This window comes from Mus caroli, unplaced genomic scaffold (genome assembly GCF_978045245.1).
Source record: "Mus caroli unplaced genomic scaffold, Mus_caroli_1 scaffold_10, whole genome shotgun sequence".
In the NCBI taxonomy this organism is placed as follows: Eukaryota; Metazoa; Chordata; class Mammalia; order Rodentia; family Muridae; genus Mus; species Mus caroli.
This window is the reverse complement of record NW_028227265.1, coordinates 10659509-10677356: the sequence shown is the minus strand read 5'-3', so window position 1 is coordinate 10677356 and position 17848 is coordinate 10659509. Positions and strand designations below refer to the sequence as shown.

The following is a 17848-nucleotide window of genomic DNA, read 5'->3' as shown; positions in this document are numbered from 1 at the left end:
GTTTTCCTCTTCCTTTCTGCTGGCTTGTGTGTTTCTTTCCCGTTTGAGTTGGGTTGGGGTTATTGTGCATTGTTTGGTTCAGCTGGCTGAGTTCCTGGTTGATTGGCTTTATCCTCTTTGCTCTTTTCACTGTCATTCATAAACATACACACAGACACATCACACACACATCACACACATACATATACACATACAAACACACATACGCAAACACATACACACATCATAAACATACACACACATACACACATCACACATACACACCACAGGGGTATAGGAGAAGTGAAGGGGTAAGAGAGATAATTCAGTGTTCTAACTTTGCCTACACATGGAGATTATTCTTTTCCCAAAAACCACCTATCATTTTATGCACATGTGTGTGTGTGTGCATGTGTGTGTGTGCATGTTTGTGAGTGTGTAAATTGTGCATGTGTTCACTGTGGAGGCCAGGGAACAACACTGAGTGCCATCTTCACAAACACCATCCACCTCCTCTGAGGCAGTATCTCCCAGCCAGGGAGTCTCAGTGATCCTCCTGTCTCCACTACCCGATGATGGGATTCCAAGTGCACACCACTTAGTCCAGGACTTGAAAGTGAGTTCTGCACCTTCCTGCACTGGAAAGGGACATGCTTTTCCAACTGAACCACTTCTGTAAGTGGGGCTGTCTCAGAGGTCCCGAGCACAGTCTGCTTTTCCTTGGGACATAGTTGAACACAGCGCTGCAGTTTTAGACACACGGGGCAGTGGTGTGAAAAACATTTGCAACGCTGTTCAGTCCAATTCCAGAGCACTTTCCATTTTGCAGAACTGATTATATGTCCCACAAAATAACAGCTCACATCTTCTCTTGGAAAATAAACACGACAAGGAAAAAAATTGATAGGCTTGCAACAATTATTCTGGTCTGTGAAGTGATCTGATTGTGGCTTCATTTTCTCTGCTCAGAAATAACATTCTGGTAAACCAGCCATGTCCTACATAGTTTACTCTTTATATATATATATATATATATATATATATATATATATATATGTATATTATATATGTATGTATATATATACATACATATATGTGTGTGTGTGTGTGTGTGTGTGTATATGTGTGTGTATTCTTCTTCTTTAACACAGTTCATACAATATAGAACATACCCAACAGGATGTTGCTTAGAAATACAGGTTTGTGATATGTATTATACCTGCTAGTTACACAAATTTAATTGGGGGTAGTTCTTACATAGTCTGTGCAAGTTTTCTTCATTGACTAAAGAGAGCTATGGATTTTCTGGGATAATTTATTAGGTGTAGGGGCTGATGCACATGTCTCCATGTTGGCCGATACACATTTGCTATATTGCTATCCTAGCATTTTGTGAGGGGCCCCAGGTGTGGTCTTTCCAAACCAGGCTCATGTTTAATCGTATCCTTGCTACTCAGTATGGGGCTGTTTTTCACGTTTGCCTTTTGTGTGTCCTGCCTCACTAAGCATTGTTCAGTGTCTTCTTTTTCTTCCTTTGACCTTAGCCCCTGGCTGTATTCCTAGAGTGGAAATACAGAAGGAAGGGCTGTGGATATTTGCAAGGCTCTTGATAAACAAATATTGCCCAATGGCTCTCCACAAGACTGTTAGTCGATATTCCAAGAAAAATCAAGACTATGAGAGTTCGTGGAGGTTTGCAAAAGCTTTAACTGGGTTTGTTTCTTGTTTAACTTTGCTAAGTATGTTTTCTCTTTAAAAACCATAAAATACAAGTATACACACACACACTCACTCAGACACACACACTCATACACACTCACATACACATATACCCCCCTCTGTTTCACACACACACACACTCATACACACTTACATACACATATACTCCTGCCTCACACACACACACACAACACACACACACTAATACATACTCACATACACATACACTCCCTCTCTTTATCTCACACACACACACTCACACACAATAATTCACATACACACAGGCACACACACATACACACACACACACAGAGGCACCCACTCATACATAGTTATTGACCAGGGGCTAGTGATGTCATGAAATTATTATTTACCATATTGTTTTGATGGGAGCTCACTATGACTTGAAGTATGAGGTGCATGCTTCTGATGATACAGAAGATAATTTTAATTAGCGTGTGGTATTCGATGAGCTTGATTTGCATATTAAAAGGGATACTCTATTTTCATTTTTTCCCCAGCCCTCTAATTAGATCAGGATTGTGCTAACCCCCTTCCATGTCCCCACTCCCCTTTCTTACCTCTCTGTAGGCACTAGTGTCTAGCTTGGGTTTCACAATGTTGTGGGTCTCTAGTATGTTTATCTTTCTGTTTCCTTCTTTGTAGATAATGTGACATTAGCGCTTGACATAAAGTAATGATATAGTTTCCTTTGTTGAACTCAGTTCTTTAATTAAAAAGGTATAAGCTCTCAAATTGGAGTCAGTGGGTTATTGAATTTCTTAAAATAAAAATAAAAAGACTCAATGTTGGGGGTTAGGCAGTAAAGGAGGATCTGGGGGGAGTTAGGGGGAGGAGCTGGGGCAAATACGATCAAAACGCATGGTATGAAATCCTCAAAGAATTAATTACGATAACTGTCTAGATGCAGACCTCCTGACAGTGTGCACACAGTGGGTGAAGTGGAGTCACTTTCTTGGGGATGCACTCCAGAGACATTCCTCCCCTGGGAAAACATCACCTGCATCTCCATGACACCTGGAAGTGTGTATAGCTCTGTCAATCATCCCTGCTCCTCTAGCTGGCAGTAAAGAGAATCATGCTCTCTGGAAAGTCCCTTTGATAGCTAACCAGGTGACATCTACCAGTTTGATAGGTTAAGACTACTCTATACAGCATAAAGGATGTGTTAACCCAATGTGATGCTTTAAGTAAATAATTTAGAAATTGGAATTAACTGGCTTAAGGATTGCCATTGTGAATTGCGACATCAACTCTTGTGTGATTGTAACCAAGCAGTTGGTCACTCTAAAGAGACTTGCTAAGATAAAGTTGATAGTGTCCAGACACGCCGTGTCCTTCTGAACAAAGTATAAGGTCCCAGGGCAGGCTGATGCTTTCCCGTCTGTGGGAGATCTTAATCAGATCATCTTGTTGTCTCTTTTAGGATATTTTTAAATTTGCAAGGACATCTCCTGTCCCAAGACAAAAGAGGTCCATTGTGGTGTCCCCCATCTTGATCCCAGAGAACCAGAGACAGCCCTTCCCCAGAGATGTCGGCAAGGTAAGTTGGACAAAGGACAAATGATGCAGAGTGGCCCAGAGTGTTTGTATTAAGGGGTGAGCATGCACAAGGCCAGCTAGCGGTGCCAGCTGTGATTAGCTGGAATTGGCCTCCATCACTGTGCGTGGTGAGAGGTCAAAATGATTGTATCAAGATAAGAATTTAAGCAATCTTTAAAAAAAGAAAAAAACATGAAAACACAGAAGCCATAGATCACAATTGCGGATCTACATAGTAGAAAATAAATTTGAGGTGATATTGTAATATGTCATTGCTTAACAACTGGCTGCTTTGTCTTCGTAGCTGATGTCCAGGTGACAGGCTGACAGCTATGTGCTCATGTTTGCTTTTGATTGAGGTCCTGTTTTTGTGTTTGTTTGGTTGGTTTGGTTTGTTTGGGGGAGGAGGTGTTCTTGTTGTTATTTTTCAAATGTGTCAACCAAGGCTCACTGTTGGGTTAGCTTCTCAGAGACAAAACCAGAGCATGGGAGCTCACCCATGCTAACTAGATGCAGAACAGTGGTGCTTCAGTCTGAACAATAAAGTCCCCAGGAGAAGACAGCTGCCTTTAAATGGACCTTAGTGCTGATGCTGCCTTGCGTCAGGGAAAAAAAATCAGCAAATTGAGTTTAATGATCTGACTAGCTGGTTTTTGGTGATTCGGGACTCAGGCCACTTCCTGTCCGTGAACTAGAAGGATGCTCTGCTGAGCTGACTGAAGGGCCTGACTTTCCCTGGACCCTGGACAAGGAGGAGCAAGGACTAAAAAGAGATGTGTTGTTTCAATGTAATTTACCTTAAGGAACAAATCAGATGGACATCCTTGGCCCATTGGCTCAGATGCACTGAGCCATCCCAAACTGGTTGCAGTGAATATCCTGTTTTTCAGAAATCTGACCCACTTTAAATCACTCTGATTATATGGACCTGGCTATAGATGATTCTATTCTTTCTCTGCCCTGTTGGACCTTAGTACAGACATCTTATTCAAGACAGTGGCCTCAAGTAAATTTTATGGGACACACACCAGTACCTCCCAACTCCACAGAAATGTCTATGTGGAGATTCAGATTCGAATTGGTTTCTATCTCTTGTTGAACCTAGAGTTCGGGTGCTTACTCAAATGAGCAATATCAGTGCCAGGAGCTACTGTTTTATAATTTATTCATCAGGTAAAAATAGAAAGCCTGCTTTACGGCACAATCCAATCAGGACTGGGTAACTAGCAAACAATCCCTCCTATTGTCTGGCGGGGAAATGGACATGTGCAACTAAAGAACAAGAAAATTCGGAAGTGTGACAGCGTCTGCACCAAACAAGACAACAGTGGCCAGGGAGAAGGAAAAAGGGTTCCACCCGATGAGTTGGAAGGAGGGGATTGTCACAAAACTGGCTAATGCCAGCTGAGGTTCGTGATGTCTGAGGAGAGAGTGGAAGAATCAGGACATCTATGGGAAGACCAGGTCCATGTTATCTCAGTAGAGAGATCTGTGTCCAAGGCCCTGAGGTGGGAAGGGATGAAGTTCTCCGAGGAGCAGACCCTAGGGGACTTGTGAACCAGAGAGAGCATGGCCCGAGGACCTGGAAGATCTTGGAAGGGACCTACCTTAGAGGTACTTTGAGGAATTGGGATTTGGGCACAGCCTGCAATGACTGACCCCCTGGAAGCTCTACCCCCAGGCCAGGTATGCCCATCAATGATCAGCCTGGCTTCATTGTAAGGAATAGTCTCTGGAAGCGGAATGGAGGATAGAAGTGGGAGCAAAGAGACCCACTAAGAGGGGAGGTGGTCGGAATGGGTGGTGGGAATGTCTTAGACCATTGAAGTAGTATTTCTACTGGAAATCAAAGACAGTAGCAGACAACTATTATGATGGCGTGTTATTTTAAACTGCCATCATGCCAAAGATGTATCTCTTTTCAGCAACTATTTTCTGTGACTCCTAGAAAACAGAGCAGCTTGGAATGGACAGAGGGGAGTTAATGACAAACCCTGTCCCTCTGGACAGGCCTGACCACTGTCACACCTACATTACAATCCAGGTCAAGGGACTAATCTCCACCTCTTTAATGACTTTTGAGACTGATGTCAGTCTTCTTCACTACCTTAATGGAATAGCCGACTCAGGCCGCTTTATAAAGAAAAGAGGCGTATGTAACTCACGGTAATAGGTGTGGAAGGATCCGGAGGTGACACCAGGTAGTAACTTTGTTAGCAGACTCTGGAAGAAGCATGATGAATCATGGGTAAGAGATAGGCAGCATGGATAAGCACATATATGTGGTTCCATGGTCTGCTCCCTCTCTCAGGGTGTCCAGGCGGCTGAGTGCGTGTATGTGAGGGAAGGGGTAGGGGTGGATGGGGGGGGGGGGCTGTTCTCTGAGGATTTCAGTGTTATAATTCTTTTAAACAGGAGTTCAGTGAAAGAGTTTGCTCTCGTGCTGGTGGTGAACAACGGCTATATGAACCTTGGGGAGTGGGTGGGGTTTCAGGCTGGGTGCACTTTATTGGCTGGGACGGAGAAGCTGGAAATTCTTCATTTACATGAAGAGGAATTCCGGGTGCTTGCCGGGCAATTTCTTATCGGGAGGGAAGAAGTTGAACCTGTAATTTGGCTATGGTCTACATGGCTTTCCAGGGGTAGATAAAGTGGGGGTCAGGCTCCCCAGAGAAGGTCAGACAGAGAAGAGGGAGCCCCATTGGGAAAGAGAGTCTTACACTTTGCATTGAGCTTGGGAGTTATCTGGACACCATAGAGCGCAACCCTAGTCACAGGGTCTCCAAACATGTGTATTTCTGTCTAGTCTCTCTGCCTCTTTATTTTTGTGTATCTGTGTATCCATATCCTTCTGTATGTAGCTGTACATTTGTACATGGGTCAGGCCCACGTGTGTATAGGTGGAGTCCAGAGAAGAACCCTGGGTTGTTCCACAAGATGTCATCTACCTTGTGTCTTATAGACAGGGTCTCTTATTGATCTGAAACTCATCAAGGGAGCTAGGCTGGCTGGCCAGTGAGTCCCAGGGATCTGCTTGTCTCTGTCTCCCCAGTACTGGGATTACAAGAGTGTACCACCATGCTGGCCTTTTAAAACTATACACAGGTTGTGGGGATCAAGTGTGGGTCCCCATGCTCATAAGGCAAGCACTTTGTGCAGTCTCCCCAACATCTTCCTCTTCTAGTACTGCTACTGAAATTTTATTATGGGGGGTTCTATCCTTGGGACCTTGTCTAATTTTAATCACACATGAAGGGCACCTCCTCAAACACCATAGCCAGACAGTTTCTACATGCTTAGTGCCTTGTAATGAGAATTATCCTACACATGAAGCACTGGGGATGGTCTCACACAAGCTCTATCTAAATAGTAGCAGACATAAGCTGTGCTCTTTCTAGATACCCCAAAGGGAAGCTAGGGTTTCGCCTATGATCATGCATCAGAGTCCCCAGAGACACTTAACTTGGGTACTGGGGCCCTACCCTCCAGGCCAATACACATAGCCTTTAGGCAAGAACCATGCATAGCTGTTGTTTAAAAGACCCCAGGGAAGACTGGTGTAGAGCCAGGGTGAGGTCTCCTGGCATAGACTATCTTCTGCCTAGAGATGGTGTAACCCACAATGCCAGCTGCTCTAGGACCTTGTAGAAGTGTGTGTTCTTAGGCCCTAGGCTTAGGCTGCTGAACTAGAAACTCTTGGGTGCAGACCAGAAACCAGCCTTAGAATTTTATAACAGGTGCTTGTGTGCTTCTCATCTATATCCCAGAACTCGTGTCTTAATAAAAATCCCTTTATTACACACCAGATATCCATTGATGTGCTTGTCTATACATCCTGCCCTTCAGTGAGTGTCAATACCAAACACTTCATTATGATGCTGTTTTAAAGAGAGTACCTATTCTAGATTGATTTCTGTTGCTGTGATAAAACACTCTTGCCAAAAGCTACTTGGGGAGGAAGGGGTTCACTTGGCTTACACTTCCATGGTACAGTTCATCATTGAAGGAAGTCAGGACAGGCATTTGAAGCAGAACCCACCACAGGAACCCTGCTTACTGTCATCCTTCCCCTGGCTTACTCAGCTACTATCTATATCTATATCTACATCTATACATTATACATCTAGATAGAGAGATAGATAATCTCCCAGACCACCCTGCCTAGGGATGGCACCCCTCTCCCCAACAATGGACTGAGCCCTCCTACATGGAGTAGCAGTTAAGAAGATATCGCACAGACAATGCCACAAGCAAATCTGATGGAGACAGTTCTTCAGTTGAGGTTCTCAGCTTCTCAGATGTGTCAAGCTAACAACCAAAGTCAGTCATCACGGTGCCCATCAGAAAGAGCAATCCCGTCCCATAGTAGGTGGCTCAGATTGGAGGGAGCAGCCCCTGCACCTATTAGATAAGAGCCAAGGTGGAATGAAGCTAACTCACCCTGTGTCTACACTGATTACTTCATCTCTGAGTCCCTCTCCCCTGCTTGGTGTGTGAGAAGATGGTCCCTGTGGAATCTTTGTCATGAGCACTCAATGTAATAAGTGGAAAGGGCTTAGTGGCGTGCCAGACAAACCATGAACAGGTGCTAGTATTTTTTATGCTTTTCTAATCCTATAAGATCAAGGATCCTGTCTGTTTCCATTGCCACTAAGTCCCCAGGTCCTCCCACAATGCCTTATAAATAGCCGATGCTCAGTATATATTGGCTGATACAAACTAGGTTGAATTTTAGGAACTTTTCCTTCTGGGGGACAAGAAGACTTACTCACAGAGGCCAAGCACGTTGGATCTCTAAGGCTGAGAACACAAACACGTTAATTCAGGAACTGAGATGAGAACAGAGAATGAGAAAAGGCCAGGAAAACCTGTGAAACTAAGTATTTCTATCAGGTCTGGGACGGCACAGCATTCTTCGGTGTCCTGAGTTTTCCCAGGGAGCTTCCCTTTATAGTGATCACCACACACATAGCTGCTCTGGGGCATCTTGCTGGCCAAAGGATCTCTTCCAAAGCTGGGAGGCTTTGCATCCACACATGGGGCAGAACACAAGGCAAATCACAAGTGCTGGAGAGCACACAGCTCCTCACCCTCCCTTGTGTGGGTGATGCTTCTGAGACTGGGTTGCCCACCATCTCCTGACTTTTCCTTTATGGGGTTATGATCTAGCCACACACAGAGAGTACTGATAACTCCCTAGAAATAGCCTCACTGCCTTCAGAATGGCCATGGCTACAACAGAAGACTAGCCTTGGGGGTAGCTCTTGGGGTATCCAAAACGAGACAAGGGTATTTCTTAATAGCCACTTGCTTTGATTACTTTTCTGTAAGTGTTGATAAAAACACCATGACCAGGAGCAACTTACAGAAGAGAGAGTCTATCTGGGCTCACATTTCCTGGGTGAGAAGAGGCAAGCATGTCAGGGGACCATGATGAGGAACGGGACAGGAGGCAGGAGAGTGAACTTGGCTGGAGACTTATTTTAAACCCCAATGCTGGTGATCCCCGCCCCCAAGATGGCACCATCTAAACCTTCCGATGCAAACTACCACATCACTGAATCTCTCCTTTCAATAGTAACAGCCTAAACTAGAGTGTGATATGCAATACTAAAGTAAGGGATGTAGTGACCAAGAGAGATTTGGAAGGCAGTGACCCCGATCCCTGTCTTAAGGTTTCATTGCTGTGAAGAGACACCATGACCAAGGCAACTCTTATAAGGCACAATATTTAATTGGGTCTGGATTTCAGTTTCAGAGATTTAGTCTGTTATTATCATGGAAGGAAGTATGGCAGTAACCAGGCAGACATGGTGTTAGAGAAGGAGCTGAGAGTTCTGCATCTTGATCCAACTGCAACCAGGAGAGACTACTAAGTCTATTCCACACTGGGTGGAACTTGAGACCAAGAGCCCTCAAGGCCACAGTGATACCCTTCCTCTAACAAGGCCACACCTCCTGATAGTGCCACTTCCCATGGGCCAAGCATATTCAAATCACCACAGTCCCATACCCAGCAGTCACAAAAGACACGCTTTGTATTCCCCCATGCTTCTGCAGAGAAAAGGCTGACAGGCACAGGTAGGGCTGATGAAGCTGAGATAAAGATATAAAGGGAAGAATGAGATGAATGAATTAAAAACAAGCAGGCACAGTCAGGAAAGCAACTTCCTTCAGGGGGAAAGGAAAGCAGAGACAGAGCTTTCACAAGGTAGTCACTTTCCAAGAAACATCTGGAAGTTTGGGAGACTTGTGAATTGTAATGATGGTATTCCATTAGGATCGGGAAAGCAGCTGCTTTATAGAGGACCTAGGTTGAGAATCTCTACACAGGCACACATACTGAGCAAAGAGGAGTCCTGTACTGGAAAATGAAATTGTCTTTGATACAGTTAAGATAAGAGGCAATGAAGAATGTTTCCAGGTAGCTTCATGCACATTCGTTCATTCACTCATAGCCCAGGCTGGCCCCAGCTACTTTCTGATTGGCTTGGAAAATTGCCTAGAAAGAGATAGACAGATGATTGTGTGGAACTAAAGAGAACTATAATATGACAATGTCATTTATTGTCCCAATCTGGACAGTTTTCGATGAGAAAGGTTTTGGTTATATGTACATCAAGACAACCAGTGTGACCTGGACTTTCTAAGTGACCATGCTAGTAGTTGCTGCTGTTATAACCTAGTTAGTGGATTTGTGACTCTAGTACTGAAAATTAGTGATGCTGATGATGGCTGTGAACACAGCTTAGATCTCCCTCTGAAAACTAGAATGCGCACCACAGTCCCCTGAAAAGCATTTACTTCTACTGAAGGATAAAAATATCAAGAGAACATGTGGAAGTTAGCAGGCCCTAGGTTTTAGGGTGTTCTCTTTTGATCATATGCCATGTAGAACAGAAAGGTTTCATAGGAATCTCTGAAGCTATAGACAAAGTCTTGACTGATGCATAATCCACCAAATAATTATGAGTTGCTAGATTGCTATAAAGTGGACAATCCAGAGAACCCTTTCCCATCCCGAGCATATATTAGATAGCCCTGACCCTCTGTTCCACTTGCTAGTTAAGCCAACTGGTTGGAAGCATATGGACAGAATGAAGCCACATGCTTTGGAAAGACATCTAGAAAACATACCAGGCCATTAGGAAATGTGTTTCCCTCCTTTCTGGCTCTTCCCTGTGAAGTCTACCCTAGAAAATGTCTCATTTCTGAAGAAAGAGGAACAAGTAGTCCTGAGCACATGTCCTCCAACCCCTGCCTTCTTTACCATTGAATTTGTAACAGAAGGAAGGAGCTGAGGTATATGTGTGCACTCATGTGTGTGTGTGTCCCCAGAGAAATGTGGCAATCTCAACATGTGCTGTCTACCCTTCTGCCCCAAAATGACTCTTTCCGAATTTGCACCATAAATAATTTCTCGATTTCACCAACTTCTGCAGATAAATATTTTATTATATCTTTAGAGGTTTTTGAGTTCTTAGGCCCAGCTGATTGAGAGCAGGGGACTTTAAATCTGCGCAGAGGCATGACCATCTTGGCGAGATGTGTTTTATTCTGTTTTATATTGAGTTTGAAAGACAAGTCATTTATGAAATGCTTATTAGGAATTCCACTTTCATCACGGACCCTCTCCATCAAAGCCAATGGAAGTACATTTTACTGAAAATCCTTTTTTACACCCACCATAAATTAGTAGAATGGACATTGGGAAGGACATTTTTAACCCAGGCCGGGAAAAAATATGTCACTGAGCCATGTGTTCTTCATACAAGGGATCAACATAGATCATTAGACCAAAGCTTGGGAACTGCTTCAACAGGGCTCTGCTTTGATTATGCATGACTGGGAGTCATACATGAGTGGAATTTACCACAATCCCACAGAGGTCTGGACATACAGTTGCCAAAACATTCCCTGCACCCAGGTATCCAGCACCCCTGTGTGTGCTCACCTAGTGCTCACCCAGAGGAGCTGGGGTGTGTAGGCACCAGGACTGAGATTATCCTCCTCTGATCAGCAGTTCCTAGTCCTCTGCCTTATTGTGAGAACCCATGGATGCTGAGCTGTATCCTCAGGGGCTGGACCACAATTTAAGTCTGAATTCCCAGCTCCGTGCTCTTCACTCTTCTCCTGAAATGACTTGTTCAGTCCTGCTGTCTGATTCATTGTGTATAACGCCTGTCGGTCCTCTGCCCTATAAAGCTCTTGTCTCATGCTTTCACTCTTTCCAGAAATTTGCTACTGTATCTGTTCATCTGTCTATCATCTATCATTTATCTACCCATCAATCTATTTAATCATTCATATATCATCTATCAATATTTATCTAATCTATATCTATCTATCTATCTACATATCTGTCTGTTTATCTATTCATCCATCATCTGTCAACAATCTATCCATCATCTGTATATTTATTTTCTATCTGTCTGTCTGTCTGTGTATCCACCTACCTACCTACCTATCTACCTACCTACCAGTCTATCTGGCTATCTGTCTGTCTGTCTGTCTGTCTGCCCACCTGCCTGCCTGCATGTCTGCCTCTCTGCCTACATACATAACTCCCCTGTTAGGCAATGAGTAGTTTTATTCCATGGATCAAATGTACCACCAGCTGGAGAATAGTAAGGAACTAGGAATCGGGGACTCTAAGATGCCCAGAAGCTCATTGCTCAAAAATTCTCCTTGAAATGAGCATCAGGGATTATTTCTTCATTCAGCTTCTACATATGCCTCTCCATTTGCATGTCTTTGAACTCTTCCCTCTGCTTAGACACATTCCCTTCATCCTCACTTCTTGTTTCTACATTTAGGCTCTACAGTCTGTTGAAACATGACATCACTGAATATTCTATGCCTGTACCAACCAAAATGGCAGCTGCCTACAGTAGGTAGCTAGCCATCGCTAGGGATACTGCTAGTGTAACTGAGGAAATGAAGTTTTGGGAGATCAATTTAATTTTAATCATGTGTATATGTGTTTGTGCAGATGAGAACAGGTGCTGGCAGAGACCACCAGAGGCAATCAAATCCCCTGGAGCTGCACTTACACAAAGCTGTGAGCCATCCAGTGTGGGTGCTAAGAAATGAACCCGGGTCCTGGATAAGAGCAGCAAGAATTCTTAACCCCTGAACCATCCAACCTTCCTAGCACCAGAGAACATTTTTTTATTATGAAATAAAATACTAAAATGTAGAATGACATAAGTGTAAATTTCACATTAGTGCCCACATACAAACACACACACATACATACACACACACACAAACACACATATACACATACATATATACACATAAACACACATATACATATATACACACATGCATACATACACACACATACACACAAAAACATATATATAAACACACATACACATGCCACATGTGTACACTTGCATGTGCACAAAGAATAGAGAATAACATTAATAGTCTTTATATTTAATCACATTGTAAGGAAATAATTTGAACCAGTGGGTCTCATTAGTATATGTGTCATGTACTTCTTTGCACTTGTTTAAAATGTGGCTCCCAGAGGAGTAAAACTCTGCTCATGTGTGGCCCTCGCTATTGAGTAGAACTGGTCCACAGCTCATTTCCAACATGGTAATCTTGTATATTTCTCACTTAGTCTCATTTATACTTTGTGTAGTCTCTGTGATAACATTTAGCCTATTTTGAGCAGCTGTGTCATCCCTTCTGCTCTTTCCTTACAGCCCTATTAAGCTGCTACATTTCACATGTGGTAGCCAGGCAGACCACCTAGCCCACAGTAGGCCCCTGGACATCCTTTGCCATAGCTATTCCTGAGTAGGTGAGCCTTGAGTAGATGCTGATTAATTAAAGTGATCAGATCCCAGTTTGTTGTTAGAATGGAATTAACAGACCATTATATGATCAGTCTGAATATTTTCAACAAATTTTAATTTTCTGCAGTGGTGCCGAGGCCACTAGCTAAATTGATTGGCAGTCAGCCATTTTATGTAGGGTCATAGCTGTACCCTTACCAGATTGCAATAGATTTTATTTATTTATGTTTTTTGATGGGCTCTCTGTGGTGTGTGTGTTGTAGGGAGTTAGAATTCTAAATGTATTCAAACTTAGGAAATGTATATTTAATACTCAGAACTTACACAACTCTGCGGAGTCAATTCTAATTTATTTTTGAAGTCTAATAAAAGCTATACCCACCGTTAACATGTGTTGCCCTCCTTCTGCAAAGCTTAATTAATGATAAAACATAATTGAGTTATTTTGATTCTCTGCCAAAAACATATACATGCAGAAATGACCTACATGATGTATACCCAGCCAATAAAGGCACCTGAGCCTGAGGGAGAAGAAGTATTTTAACCCTGAGTCCCTCACCTTTCCAGTTCTCAATTAGCGACATTCCCTGGGCTTTGCTCTTATGCACATTTGGTCTCAGACTACACTTATATTTAGTTATTTCTGGTCGTTAAAAACTTGAGCTATCACCCTAGACTTAAAGGTGCCAAGCAATTTTCTTATTTGACTACAATCTGCCACATCTAGCAGGGGTCAGAGTGAAGCCAAGCACAGCTTTCTCTTCTGTTCCCATAGTAACATGGTGATCAACATTATACCCCTTTCTCAGATGAGAAAGCTAGAATAGAAAGAGACTAAGTAACCTACCCAAGATGGCTCAGTGAAAGACAAGGTGGGGCTGCAAAGATCCAAAGCCAGGGCTCTTCACTGCCTAACACTGATCTACGCACTGTAAAAATGAGCATTTTGAGATTCCCAATGGGCTTTGCACACATAGTACACTGATGTGATTTCTTACTCAACTCAGTACTTGACCAAGAAATCAGCATTATGCTCTTATTGTATGGCTGAAGAAGCAGAGCCTCAGAAACACACTGTGAGACAGGGTCCGTTTATGGAATTCACTTGATCTCTTATAGAAGCCAAGTCTTTCATGTCACCACCTGCAGTGGACATCCTGGGACTCTGGAAGGATTTCAGAATAACATGGAATGGTTAAGGAGTTCACCCAACCGCATAGTATGGAAGCAGACAAACCAGGGCTGAAACAAACAAGGAAACAGAGTTCAGCATTCCTTACCAATGCAGGGATGGGATCTGCCTTCCCATTCTGTTCTCCCTTCATGTGCCAACTCATGCACTACCCTGTCTCCTGAACTCGGACAACCAGATTTACAGACATAATCAAGGGTTCCACAACTCAAAGGCTTGAAGCCTTGGGTAGCACCATCCTGGGAAGCTGCCCTCAGCAGGAAGCCTTGATCAGGAATACTTTTTACTTCCTTGATGGAAATACTTTCATGGTGGCCACATTAACTTAAACTATGGAGATTGCTAACATAAACTGTGGTTAAAGATCTTACTAAGTTGGTTCCAGTGTGAAGAAGGTGCTAAAGGGCACAGTGGTGCCAGAGAAACTAACCTTGAGTGGAGCTTCAAGCTCAGGGAACTGTCTGAGCCTACCCTGACCCTTCGACCTATTCACCAGCCATTTCTAGACTGAGGAAAAGAAACCCAAAGCCCACTGTGTGGTGCTCACACACACACATATTAGTGTGATCTGTTTAAAAATTTATTTTCTATGCATATGTGATCACTTATGGTCATATCTACCTTCATCTTACCACTCCAGCTCCCTCTTGACCTGCCCAACACATCTACCTCCCAAGTTCATGTCCTCCTCTTTAGGGTTTCAATAACAGACTAAGTCTAATTAATGTTATGCTTATGTGTCCAGGTGTGGGGCCACCCACTGGAGCACAGGCAACCCACCAATGGCCATACCATTGAAGAGGAATGATCCTCTCCCCAACCCCCAGCAGGCATCAACTGCCAGTCACTCCTCAAGTTAGAAGGTGGGGCCTCCTGAGAATCTCTCCCAACTATACTGGCAGTTTAATTGGCTTGGTCTTCTGCACAGGTCATGTGCAGATAACCACAGCTGCTGTGAGTTTGTGAGTGTAATAGCCATGACATGCCCAGAAGACAGTACTGAATGGCACTCTTGCCCATTCTCCAGCATTGAATGGCTAGCTTGTGGGTACTCCGGCTCTGTGTTTTCTTTCTACCTTCCCTGTCTCAGTGTTTTCTGAGCCAAAGTGATGGGGCAGGAGGGATGGTGATCGAGTTGTTTCACAGTCATTTGCTCTCAGCACCTTGACTGCTTAGGTCTTTGTTGCTGACTACTGTCCACTGCAAAAAAAAAGCTCCCGGACCAAAGTTGGGAGCAGCCCATGGATAGGGGAACAAGCATGAATATTCAGAAGTCAGTTCGGCAATATGAACCCGGGCAAAATGACAATAGTAGGTTCTACCCTGGCACCTATGACATCCCAGCATGGTCACATAGCCAGTAAGGAATATGAGTATAGCACAAACCCATCCTTCTTCAGCTCCACTGTACTTGGGCTTTACAGAGAAATCCCCTGAGTAAGTAAGTGTCCTCAGCTTGAGACTTTCTGTGACCATTGTCTTGATTCTCTCAGGTAGATGAGGAAAGAAGAGGTAAACTCTCATCTCGGTGAGAAGAAAGGATGGTAATTTCAAAACCGTGTCTTTGATGTAGGTATTGGCTAGGGGTCATGCCTCAGTTTAGCAAATGGGTCACGAGTCAAGATACTCAGAAGGGATCTCCATGCCGGATGATGAAAGCCATCTCCTTGTGTTCTCAACATCTCTGCAGATAGCCCTGTTCTCCCAAAGGGAACCATGAAGGACTATACAATCCAAAAATATCAACTGCCCATGTTTGCTCTATAGTGAGGCCATAGCTGACTCAAGGGTAGGGGCTGTGAAGAAGTGAGGCCTGGAACATAGTGGAGATCAATAGTCCCTCTCTAATCACATCTCTGAGAAGGGTAGTGGCAGCCGGATGGGGGCAGAAACAGGGATGCAGAAGTTCCTGGGAAGATGGGAGGGGCTGTGTGAAGAACCTCTTTATTTCTTTGCCCTGGATTTCAAAGATATGATGTGAGGTGGAGGTCACTAGAGACAATGCTTCTTGGTACCTGGATTTAGGCCACCTCTATATGCAGTAATGAAAGAAACTCAAAGTCCCTCTATCGTAAGGCTCCCTGTTCCCATCAATGGAAGCCTTGCTGAACGTGCTATATCAGATGACTTAAATGAAACCTTCAGGTTATACCTCATGTGAATGCAAACATTTTCCTTAGGCTGAAAGCTTAGCCACCCTTCTCATCCAGCCAAAAATATGCATGGAGAAACTGCTGTGTGTAAGACAGTACAATGGCTAGGATGACGATTCTCCTTCGGAAAGCCCCCATTCCAGAGGACAGACCAACTTGTCCACAGACAGACAAGTACCTGGGAGGGATCAAGGGAGCTTGAGGAGCCAGGCTGCCAGAGGAAGTAGCTCAAGAGAAGCTTCCCGAATGGTACATTGCAGTGGGCAAGGGAAAGCTAGGATGGGTGGAAAGTTCTCAAGGTGGCAGGAGGCATGTGGTCCACCTTGGCAAAAGATGGGGCTTTTCATCTAGAGAGCTGAGGCCAACTTGATGCAGCTGGGAAGCAAGGAAGAACCGGTCAGTAAAAGCATTCAAGAGATAATCAAGACCTAGGAGCCAGAGTTATAAAAGTGATGCCAGAGTCTGGATTTCATTCTCCAGGTGGCAGAAGGTAAATTATGAGCCCATAGGGTCAGACTGGCAAGCTACAGGATAAGATTGGCACGTTAGGGCGATGACTATGATTTGTTGCCAGGGGTAACACCTAAAGGATGAAAACAGAAAGCCAAGGAGATTAGGATGGAGGATGGGACATTGACTGGGTGGACTACATAGGGCTCCTTGAAAGAAAGAGGTGGAAACTGGAGAGAAGATGCCAGATTGCTACATCCACTCCAATAGTAACACGCACAACAGGCCCCAACTATATATATATAACATATAGCTAAGTTAGATTCTTCACCCGTCCTAGTCAGTCCTTGATCTGACCCTGGGCATGGATAGCTAAGTCACTGCCCTACACAGGAATTTACAATTATCTAGAAAGAAGGAAGTTTGTGATCTAAGGAGGAACCAGAGTAGATACTTAGAACTATAGTTAGCTGAGTTACACCCATACACAGGAATTTACAATGGCCTAGGGGAAGGTGGACTATACAATAGACTAGAGTAGGAACTATGGCAAGGGCACAAAGCCCTTCCCCCTGACTTCTAAGATTAAGCTGACCTTAGGTGGGGCTACTTTTGATTCTGAGTTAGTTCCTGCCAGTTCTTCCCTGTTCGCATTCCTCTGTTTTGCCTAAGAACCCGGTAACCCTATTGTACCTTGCCGGTGTGTCACCTAACTTCCCTATTTTCTTCTGTATAAAAAGTTTGATGCTCGACTTGACAAATTACATTCAGATCCACACTCCCTTGTGTCAAGTCTGTTTGTCACCCCACTTTCACCGACTCCTTTGCCCACCTACAACCAGAAACCATTCTGCACAGATAGGAGACACAGAAGGGGTAAGTCTGCGGCACCAGATTGCATGGATGGGTAAGTCTAGAGATAAGATGCCAAATGGCATGGATAGGTAAGTCTAGAGAGAAGATGCTAGATGGCATGGATG

General features: G+C 43.9%; 1 protein-coding gene across 1 annotated transcript in view; it reads left to right on the top strand.

Annotated features, from left to right (window-relative positions):
• Cdh13 (cadherin 13) overlaps positions 1-17848 on the top strand; it is a 1034078-nt gene that overhangs the window by 476549 nt on the left and 539681 nt on the right. The window contains exon 4 of the mRNA XM_021169677.3: positions 3146-3262. Within this exon, the coding sequence (XP_021025336.1) occupies positions 3146-3262 (117 nt within the window). The remainder of the gene's footprint in view (positions 1-3145; positions 3263-17848) is intronic.